The following is a 12,146-nucleotide window of genomic DNA, read 5'->3' as shown; positions in this document are numbered from 1 at the left end:
GTTTTGAAATATGATACCAAAAAAAAAAAAAAAAAAAATATGCTAATGTTTTTCTTACTTATTATGAATAATATAAAGCTCCTTATCAAACTGCAAAAAATGGTAAAAATAAGACAAAACAAATAATATTTTTAATGGAAAGAAGGAGGGAAAAAATGAATAGGAAGTGCACACAGGGTGTGATTTGCAAAAATATGCAGATTATAAAATATACGATTGGCTAAATGCGAAGAAATATATGTTAAATAAAAAAATTAATTACTACACTTAATTTATATAATGTAGTAATTAAATAATTCTATACAGCGCACTTTCTCTATTTTTTTATGAATTAATCATAGTATGGACCACGTTACGTCTTAATGGTCATAAAAGGAAAATAAGTAAAATTAGAGCATTCCATTTACAAATTGCGCATTTAAGAAAAATATATTCTACAAATGTTTTTTTAATTTTTTCATTAAAAATGAATAGAAAGGAATGGATCTCATATATTATAATTTATAAATAGTTCTTAATAAAAGTAATAATCCCACAGGCGCAAGACATTTATTTTCTTTTTACGTTATTTTGGCTTTCATAGATTTTTAATCTTTAAAGAAAGAAAAAAAAAAAAATGTATAGAATTAAATAATCAGTATGGCCCTATTTTTTATTTATTTCCATAACTTATAGTAAAGTATTCAATTATAAAGCACACATTTTTGTTAAATTATTTTTTTGTTCCATTTTATTTTCTATTTTGGATAGAAAATTTCCTCAATTCACGCACTTAAAATAGGAGGAGGAAGAAATTTATTGCAAAATATAACGCAAAATTACTTTCTTAAATGTTTGCAAATTAAAATATAAAAACGGAAATTTAATATTTAAAAAAAAAAAAAAAAATTGCATTCTTCTTTTCTATATTTATTAATACACTAGTCCTAAGAATAAAATTTCAATTCTGTCCACATATACGTATCATAAGAATTATTATAAAAGGAATGGTAATTTGTCTAAATAAAAGGATTATATAGAAAATAATATATATTTTTTTAAAATACTTATAGTTTCGCATTTAATTATATATACATATAACAATATTATAAGCTATTTTATCAATACTACTGCTTGTATAATCGCGTTTAAGAAAAATATTATAAAATGGGAAAATAGAAAGATGCTAGAATGGCAAAGAGGAAAAAATAATTATTTTAAGTTAAAACATCGCCAAGCGCAGCAACATTGCTTTAATGCATGTGTCATTAATTATTCTGCGAGGACGAATTTCAATATTTTAAACAGTTAACGTGCGAATATGAAGCTATGGTCCACGAAGTTTTTTCCTTTCGTTTGCATTATTGGAATATAAATAGAATAGTTACATTTATACATGTGCATATAATCATTTTATAATATTACATAATTTAATCTTGGTGGGCACATTTTTTTTTTTTTTTTTTTCATATAGACAAGAAAAGTTATAAAAAAATAAATGTAAACACATTATTAAAGTTGTGCATGCTTTCAGCTCACGAAATAAATGTGATAATTTCGTTACAAATATAGCACATGATAAGGATAATATTTCTCACCTTTATATATATGATCAAATTATGTTAAAAATACATGTAAAAATATATTTTCGAAAAAGCATCCATTCTGATAATGTTCTTATATATGTATGAATTCATTATGGACAAAAGTAGTAGTCAAAGTAGTATAATTTATACTATTTATTTCTTTAAATGTTTTTAAAAGTATTAATAAAATAAAAAAAGAAGGATTATTAATACAAATTAAACTTGGTGTATAACATTTTGAAACAGGTACATGAATATTTATGTTCGTTTCATGCAAATATATAATAGCATAAAGGAATTTCTTTTTTATAGTATATTTTTTCATACATGAATTGTGCATATTAATTTAAATAAAACGTTCAAATGATAATACCAAACATGCATTAGAAAACTAAAAAAAAAAAAAAAATACTGTTAAACGAATTTCATTTTTGAATAGAATGAAAATTAAATAAATGTATCATATATGACACAGCTCTATTAAATACACACTTAAACATACTGATCCCCTTGAATATATACTGTTGCAAATATATACTTATATTACGACAAAAAAAAATTTAGAAATCTCTAAGAAAAATATATTGCTGGTGGAATTTTTTTTTTTAAACTAGGATCTTTCCTATATTTTAAAAAACGTCCTATAATTTTACTGCATTTTTCATATTTATTCTGGTAGTAAATGCTCAAGAAAAAAGATGATGCCAATGATACCATATATAAATGAAAGAGTGAAAATGAAGATGTAGTAGTAAAAATCAGAATATTACAAAATAATACATATGGCATAAGTACTATAGCAATCGCACCAAAAACTATAAGAGGTAAAAATATTCTATATTTTTTTATATACTTAAGCAATTTTTTATATCGATTTTTGCATATAGCTCTGTCTGCCTTATTATTATCATAACCAAAATCCCCCTTCATGATATTTAACATTTCTGACTCGACTTTTCTATCAATTTTCTTTAAAAATCCATATATGCCAGGTTCGATAATTTTCTTGAATCTATGCTCCTGTATTAACTTCTCGAATTCTTTTTGTTCACTTATAGCATCTATCATTGTAAGGCATTTTTCATTTTTCAGTACACCTAGCCCACAGCTGTCAAGACTGTCATTCGATATATGGTTGATACTTTGGAAAGAATTATACACTCCTGAATCAGGAAATATGCTATCTTCAGAGATACTTCGTTTTAATTCATATAATGGTATTTTAAAATTTTCACCAAAACTTGAAAGGCTAAGTACACTTTGAGAACGATCATCGCGCATTAATGCATTAGGGGTCCTTTGTGCATGGTTATAGTGTGTCCAAAATTTTGATTGGTTTCTAAAATTTTCATCTTTTATTAAAGCATCTAAGCGACTGGAAATTTCATTACTATCTTTCTTTAATATTTTTACAGTCCTTCCTTTTAAAAAAATATCGTCTGTTTCTTTTACTACGTTGCATTCCCCAAAGAGCAACCTCCTTGTTCCAGCACCTAATAGTATGCCGTTCTGTCTGATTCTTCTTCCATTATGCTGATTAGTGAAGCTAAATGTCTAAAATGAAAGGATACATGATTCAGAAAATTATTAAGAAGCTTATTTTTAGAGCGAATTAAAATTTTGCTTAAATAAACGCGCATTATAACAAATACATGAATTAAAATAACCATATATATATATATATATATATATATATATATATATATATATATTATACTACGCGAATTTCGCAAAGTTGTTCGCTTCTCGTACCTCATAGGAAAAATTCCAAATACTTAACACAAAGGCAAACGCAGCAATTTTCGTGAAAAGGAAATTAATTATTTTTACGTTCATATGGGACAAATTTATAGATAAGAACAAAGCAGATTAGTAATTTCTATATTGACTTTTTTTTACAACTGTTTCGCAATACAGTATAATTCTTTCGGCATATTATTATTCTTCATCCTAATTTTTTATTTATTCATAATATAATATATTTCTGCATCAGTTAAAGAGTTATGCAGAACGCATATTATTAAATTACAATAAATGAAAGATAAAATATGTTAGAAGGAACTTTTTTTTTTATATATGAACTACGGTATGCAGGACTACAGCTAATTAATACAATACCATGTATTATATAAAAATAATAGAATGTAGGAAGTTATCATATATAATTCATCTTAAGAAAGTCGTATATCACAATTCCGTTATAATTTTTAATACAACATTGCTTGAAATAATGTTTGTCCATATTACGAAATTAGGAAAGGAAAAATGCAAAATTTAGGTTCCCCGAAAAGAAGAAGAAATTAAAATAGGACCATTTAAAAAAACATATCCTTAGACCGACCTTCTTATAATTTTCTTAAGTCGGTTATAGACGAAAATGTGCTAAACATGGACATTTTGGTATTTATTTGTAAGTATATAATTCTATGTAATAATTTCAATGTTAATTTTTTTTTTTTTTTTCATCACTTTTCCGGTTATGGAAATAACTATGAAAAGGTGATTTTTAATTAAATATCACGATGGGTAATTTCCCTAAGTGCTTCAATCGTTATGAAGAATGAAAATAATATATTTTTGATTATCCATATTTTTTAAGTAACATTTGCATAGGAAGGAGGGTTTATGAGTGATTTTATGTACATGACTTATCTTCAGTATTTGAAGATAAAATAGAAGTATTCCATTAATATATTTATTTGTTTTATTTTTATTTTTATTTCTATTTTGAAATTCTGTTTTGGGGGGAGCACACACAAATGTACAGATATTTATTATGCGTGCATTTGAATTTGGCGTTAGAATGTGAATAAATAATATTATTTTAATTAACAATATTGTTATTTTCGAAGTTTTAAAGTGGTCCATTAATGTTTTTTTATTATTCTGAAAATATTTTGCTTCATTATATTATTCTATTATTTCATATTTTAATAAATGCAAGTACCATATTTCGAATTTTCGAAAACATAAATCATACACAACAGGTGGATGCTTCATTTTAGGGGATATTTATGTATATAATCAAGAAAGAAAAAGGAACAATATAAACAAACACATCTAATACCTTTTCTATAATTTTAATTAATTTAATAATCTCTAAGTGAAGAAAATATGCAACAAAAGCACACACACACAAAAACAAATAGATCATCCCCTTTTATTAGAACCTTTGCCATCACTGGTCTAATATTATAATGGGCATGCTTTTTGTAAAGTATAATATATAAATAACAGTATAGAAGAATTTATACATTCATCTGTTTAATTGTCTTTCCTTAAAAGAAGAATCTTATTATAAGGATGAAGACGTGTAATATATTTACATTATCAATTTTTGCTCTTAAATTTAGTCAAGCATTTATACAACATTATGGTGTAGAGATGAAAACATTGTCAATAGCACATTGAGAATAGGACCAAACAGGCTATTAATGGGGTATACAATTCCAAATGTAAGAATGAAAGAAGGAAATTATTGTGATTATGAAAATAAAGAAATGATAAAAAAAAAATGCAATACTTCTTGTAAATATCACGAATTAAGATGGAGAATAGAATCCATATTTTATGGATGTTTACTTTGTAAAAATAAAATAAAATAAAAAGAATTTTATTATTACTTTTTTTAAAAGGTATAAATTATATATTCACAAATCCTTCTACATGTGCTTCTACATGCGCTTCTACACTAGTAATACGAAAGAGTTCTTACATTTTCAACGATAAAGTTATATTACATAAGGCAAAAAAATAATATAATTTTATCATAGTAGCGGGATGACATAAGAAGGGGCGTGGGCCCATGTAATGATTTTCTTTCTCTATTCTTTTTTTCTTTATAAGGAAGTTTTAAGACACCGTAAAAGTGTTATTTATAGTAGGTATTTTATTCATTACTATTTTTTCGAGGATGATTAATTTTGACTTAAGAAATGGTAGAATTCCTATGTATTCTAGTGATAATAATTCCTTAGTTAAACATCTAGTTCCGTTATAGGCATATATGCGAGTAGTACATACGTGCTTTTAGGTCGGAATTTTTAATCTAATAGGAGCTATGGACACACTCGAATGTTGTATTTTCACATTTACCCTTACTAATGTTTGAAAGACAAACATGTGGGTAATAATATGAAGAATAATTACGAAGAAACACAATTTTTACAGATTAGTAATATTCACTGTAATGGAAGTTATGTAAAAAGATAGTGTATGAATAATAAAAAAGTTTACACCAATTGTAAATTTAGACAGCACTTTTAGTATTTTATAAAAATGTACATAAAAATGGAATAAGACGTTTTTGGTTTTATCGACACAGTGATATATTAAACATAACAAGAGCTGTATTAAAATTTGATCATACTTTAAAAATGCTATCGCTTTACAGCCTTTTGAAAAAAAAAAGAAAAGTATTAATGTTTTATATGAAGAACTTTTTGTTAATTTTTTCAATTTTCATTTTTTTACATATTTTTACGCCAAAATATATTTTTATTCAATCGAATGACAATCTCTAATTTTAAAAAATTCTTTCATATAATTGAACAGAAAATTGTCTTTTAAAAAAATGGTTTCATTATCCTTTCATATTTTATGTTAAAATTTAACTAGAAAATATGTTAACAAAATTGTATACAGAATAAGAAGAATAGACAAATTCTTCCATTTTCCAAGAATATTAATATTTTTGATTGGGGTAAATTATAATTAACAAATAGTAAGACAAAACAATACAAACAGTAGAATAAATTAACTAAAAAACAATTAAGAGAAAAGTGACACCCCAATTTGGACATTTTTAATTATTCTTTTCTAAAATAAATGAAATAAAAGGGCAAAAATTGAAATTAAAGAAATTATAATTTTGTAATATTTTTCGAATGTAAGAATTTCTTTTTTTTTTTTTTCCTTTTTTTATATTATATAATCATGCAAATTTTTTCTGCAATTTGTTTTTATTTTTCATGCAGTGTTAAAAATTCTTATTTTATTCATGCAATTTAGTTTTAATTCTATTTTTCCCTTTTTACAAATTCTTCTTTTTGAATGTGTGAACATTTCAAAAAATTTTCAAAGAAACCATAGAAGGAACATGAAAATGTATTAATAAAATGTGCTTATTCAAACAACCATACAGGCTTTGAAAATGAGACAAACCTTAGATCAAAGGATTCACATCACTCGAAAATTTCTCTAATAAAATTTCATTACTATTATAAAAAAAAAAGCAATAGAGGATGGTAAAAAAGAAAAGTATACAAAAATAAATGATATATATCATACGACTTTAAAACTTTATTTTACTTGCCCCTTTACTAGCTTTTTCTGTATTAGCATAAACAAGAACTAATCTCATCGACTCATCACTAATTTTTTCTATTTTAAATAAACATTAAACGCTATATTCAAAACCGTACAAAATTAATATATTTTTCATTTGACTCCTGTTCATATGAAAAAGAGTAATTTTTTTTACATAATGAAAAATATTACATTCATATATAGTTGTCAAGAACAATTTTAAAAGGTCGCAAACAGAAATTAATATTGCGATAATAAGCATATAAAAAATTACGTTTTATCTTTATATAATATATTATTTTACTAATATCAGAATAGTTATAGAAAAATTAAGAGAACTGAAAAAAATCACTTTAAAAATGAGGACAGCAATTGCATATTGTTTTACTGGACAATTCTAAACTTGAATTTATAAAGGTAAAAATAAAATATTTTTAAAATACTGCATTACCCTATAATTTTATTATTACTCAGTATAATGCAATTTTCTCTTATTCTTTTAAGCTGAAAGCATGATGCGTTGATAGAACTTTAAATATACGATAAAAAAAAAAATAATAATAATTTACTGAAAAAAATGCATTAATTTATTTAAAATAGTTTTATATTTTAATGAATATCGGTTAAGAAATTATTATATATGAGAATAATGTTGTAATTTTGCGTGCCAGTCTACATAATATTTAGTTAAAATTCTTGTCCTCTTTCATTTTTTGTTAGCTGCCTTTTTTTGTTAGCTGCCTTTTTTTGTTAGCTGCCTTTTTTGTTAGCTGCCTTTTTTTTTTTCTTTCTTTATTTACTTGCCAAAATTATAGAAAAAAGAAAAAAAAAATTTTTTTTTCAATATAATATCTTATATTTTTATAAAAGATAATTCTAAAATATTATTTAAATAAATTTCTTAAAAAAAATATTCGAAATATTTTATAAAACTAATAATATTTGATTTTTTTTTTTTTTAATTGTAATTAGGATTTACAAAATAATTTATATTATTTTTTTTTTTTTTAAAAAAGACTAATTTTCTTTCATTCTTATTAAAAATTGTAACTTAGAGAATACCGGAAAAACGTATAAAGGAAGAGAAGATAACTATATATTTGAATTTCTTCCGAAGGTGTTTTCTTTCCGTTAAATTATAGCAATATAAATAACATCTTAACTTTGTAATTCTTTTTCCAAATGAGATTGTTACCTACCGTTTTATTTTTATCTGGATCCTTATATGTTTTGTCACCCAATTTTGATATAAGCTTCTATGCTTCCGCTGCGGTACTATAAAAAAGAAAAGAATTATAAATATAGAAAAATACGTGTAATGTATACGTAAAATGTGTATTGCATGAAATATTGTGAGCACAATTATCATCGCGTACATGTTGTCAAACACTTATGTGTGTTCATTTTTCCTTTTTTATATTTGTAACGTACTAATGATATTTTTTTTTTTTTTAAAAAATCGTGCTTTTTAGGAAACGGAAGTAGCGAAAGATGGTTATAAAGATCTTAAAAGTGGAGCATTTGGAGGAGAAAAAGTGAAAGAAGGAGGTTGGGATACAGATGAAGATACATCAGGCCTTTCTGGACAAAATTCTCTTAATCCATTAAAGGATGATGGAGTTAATGGTGTTGGACCAACATCAACCAATGGACCATATGCATTGAATACAGAAGTTAGTGAAGGAGCAAAAATAAAAGACTGGAACGAATGGATAAAGCAAGCTAAGAAAGATTTTTCAGGATACAAAGGTGCCATGCATACCCAAAGGTACGAATGGACCAAAGAGAAAGAAGATGAACTTCAAAAATTCTGTAAATACTTAGAAAAAAGATGGATGAGTTATACAGGAAACATCGATAGAGACTGCAAATCGGATTTCTTGCAATCCACACAAAACTGGAATGATAACCAATGGAATAAATGGGTGAAAAGTGAAGGAAAGCACCACATGAATAAGCAATTCCAGAAATGGTTAGACTATAATAAATACAAGTTACGTGACTGGACGAATGCTGAATGGAACAAATGGAAAGCAAATATTAAGGATCAACTTGATGATGAGGAGTGGAAAAAAAATGAGGCAGCTGGAAAAACAAAAGAATGGATCAAATGTACCGCTAAAATGGAAAAGGATTGTTTAAAGAAAACTAAAAAACACTGCAAAAATTGGGAAAAGAAGGCAAACAGCTCATTTAGAAAATGGGAAGGAGATTTTACAAAAAAATGGACATCCAACAAACAATGGAATTCATGGTGTAAAGAGTTAGAAGGACAAGTGTAAGAAGAAATATTTTTAGAGAAAAAAAAAAAGAAGAAGGAAATAATTATTTGAAGTTTTTGTCCTAATTAATTAGAAGATATTTTATTTTTTGTCTCAACAAAATATCTTTTCTTTGGAATTATTGTCAATAGTAGACGTACACTTTTTAGATTATACAACTGGAAAAAGAGAATTTGCGAAATTATATATTTCCGATATTAATCAAACAGAGGGATGATTGAAGATTTCAGTTTTTTTTTTTTTTTTTTTTGTTTTTGTAGAAATCTTTTATTAGTTCATCCACTTTAGTTTGTAGAGGAATAGTGGGAACATATTAAAAAATCTTAAAGTACGAAGAATAAGGAAAACTCCAATATAATGCGAAAATTTATTTGTATGTGCATAAAGCGAAAACAATACAATTTATAAAAATTTGCATCGCATATATCTTATTAGATCAATTTAGAATGTGCTTTTACATACCATATTTTAATATGTATATATATACATACATATATATATTGGGGTTTATATTAATGTGTATGTATATATTTTTTTCAATTGGTAAAAGCAACATCTTAAAAATAATTCTGAGTTTGTTCTTCATTTATATATAATGAACATATACTAAATTGAAATTTAGTTTAATGTTACATTATAAAGATTATTTCCTTAAATTTTTTTTTTTTTTTTTAACATAAATTATGTTACTATGCTATTATAGTACATTATATATAGCAGTGGTTTTATGAAAAGTAATTGACTTTTTTTTTTTTTTAAAAAACCATAAACATATTTGAGAGCTATATATATATATATATATATATATATATATATATATATATATATATAAAACAAGTATCGCTTTTATTAGAAAAGGAATCTAGGAAAAGTGTACTTTAAAACATATATTCGTTTCATTAACTATATTTATTATTTGTGTTATATGCGTAAAAAGGCATGAAAAAATTCCATGTCACAAGTTTTTATATTCCTAGTACATGGGAATGGCATGTAATAGTTTAATGGATTTGATGTCCAGTGATTTTATTATCTATTAATGCGTATGAGTATTGCATATATTATTTTATTTCCTTAGCCTTTTATTTGACTATTTGAAATGTGCTAGGAAAAAATACATTTGTATTGCATGGGCGAAAAATAACATACTATCTTCCCATTAGGCTATGTGTTTAAAAATGTGCGCGAGTGGCTATTCCTTTTTATATGTTATCGGATATGAATTTGGTCTACTAGTAGGGTATCATTATGTATCTATTTTGACATATTCTCTGTTGTAAGCATTTTTGTTCTGTATAAAGCAATATTCAGAATAATTTGGTTTTTCATTTAAGAATTAAAAATAGGGTGTTGTTTTTACTTTCTCCAATATATTTCTTTTTTTTTTTGACATTTTACTATTATCTTTATTGGAAAAATAAATATATTTTACATTTTTAGTCTAAATTGAATACCTACTTATTTAAAATGAGATAGTACATTTCGTAAATGAGGAGAAGAATTGAGCAGAAATATTTTGCAAATGTGCATTATGTGATAATTTTTTTTTTTTTAGAATTAATAAATGGGGCCGACTTCATACAGCATCTATATTTAGGCGTTATTTGAGCACTCTCTTTTTGTTCTTAAATCATTGAAGTTTTGCGTTATTCATGGTTTCTCAATTTTTTTTTTTTCTATAATGTATTATACTAAGATTTGAGTTACTCATACCCTATCGTAGTCCAAATTATACATTCGTTCCTAACTTATTGGACCCTTTCTAAAGTCAAGATAAACCAACATTTTTTGTTATTTGTGTTTTTAAAAAATTCACTTGGTTATAATTACGCATACTTTTTATATTCCGGGTTTACTAATTATTTATAATTCCTTTCATTATATTGACTGTAATTGACATTTCGATAACTAATTCCTTGCGTGAACCCGATTTTTTTACATTAATGAAATAGTCTACCTTGTGTCAGATGTCTAATTTACAGCACATGGCGGAATGAATATATTATGGTTCACACATGATGTATGAATGGGATGTTACCTTAATAAAATATATTGAAGGGCTGAATATTACTACAAATATAAATTCTTACATAACCGAAGGACATGCATTTTAATGAATATTTATCCATAATATTAGAAGTAGGATGAAAAAAAATAAAGAATCAATTATTTGATATATTTGTAAAGCTACATATGATAAATAGATGTATTAGTAGCACCATCTTTACTTTACTATTTTTTTTTTTTTATATAAATAGAAATAATTTTTACATAAAAGTACAAGTACATCCATTTACACAGTGCGACTATCACGTACAAGATGTATGTAAACATATATTGAAGAAAAAGAAGGTTGTTTATTTTTTCCTATTTTGTTTTTTGCTCATGTATTCATTAATGAACATAAAAAACATTATTAGGATAGCAAAATGTCTATGAACAATTCGTAGGCAATATTATACTTCCTGCTGATATTCCGACTACTTTATAATTTCACTCGGTGGATGCTTTTTCCACGACTTTTGTAAAATCATTTAACAGGAGTGCTAATTAATGCACCCCCTAAGTAGTAACGCCTATTTAGTAAAAAAAAAAACAAAAAAAAACAACTTATAAATACCAATTTATTACCTTATATAAAAATGCACTACCTTAACATTTTCACATATAAATACATGCACTACGTGGCTGTCTTTGTAATACTAGAACAGAATTTTTCTAATGCATGCATTTCTATATAAATATTCGACTTCATATTTATGAATTTTACCCTCAGTGATATGCAAATTAATGTAGAATTTTTTTTAAAAGCATAATTCGAATTATTTTTTTTATGCCACCAATAGAGTAAATAATAATCGCACTTGGTATTATAAAATATATATCCGGGCAATAATTCAAATACTGTTTTATATATATATATAAATATACTATTAAAATTAATTAATGAAGAAATGTTAAAAAAGAGAAAGTACATGCATATTATTTTTAT

General features: G+C 24.9%; 2 protein-coding genes across 2 annotated transcripts; one reads left to right on the top strand and one right to left on the bottom strand.

Annotated features, from left to right (window-relative positions):
* Positions 1-2,135: 2,135 nt before the first annotated feature.
* Positions 2,136-3,401, bottom strand: PKNH_1300900 (Plasmodium exported protein, unknown function; the record flags this gene model as incomplete). Its single annotated transcript, XM_039114215.1, has 2 exons — positions 2,136-3,119; positions 3,318-3,401. 2 exons carry the CDS (start codon positions 3,399-3,401, stop codon positions 2,136-2,138), a joined length of 1,068 nt encoding a protein of 355 aa, XP_038969861.1.
* A 4,653-nt stretch (positions 3,402-8,054) lies between these two features.
* On the top strand, positions 8,055-9,154 carry PKNH_1300800 (tryptophan-rich antigen; the record flags this gene model as incomplete). Its single annotated transcript, XM_039114214.1, has 2 exons — positions 8,055-8,144; positions 8,345-9,154. 2 exons carry the CDS (start codon positions 8,055-8,057, stop codon positions 9,152-9,154), a joined length of 900 nt encoding a protein of 299 aa, XP_038969860.1.
* Positions 9,155-12,146: the final 2,992 nt, after the last annotated feature.

This window comes from Plasmodium knowlesi (assembly GCF_000006355.2).
Source record: "Plasmodium knowlesi strain H genome assembly, chromosome: 13".
Classification (NCBI taxonomy): domain Eukaryota; phylum Apicomplexa; class Aconoidasida; order Haemosporida; family Plasmodiidae; genus Plasmodium; species Plasmodium knowlesi.
The sequence above is the reverse complement of the archived record's forward strand: the minus strand, read 5'-3'. Positions and strand labels throughout refer to the sequence as shown.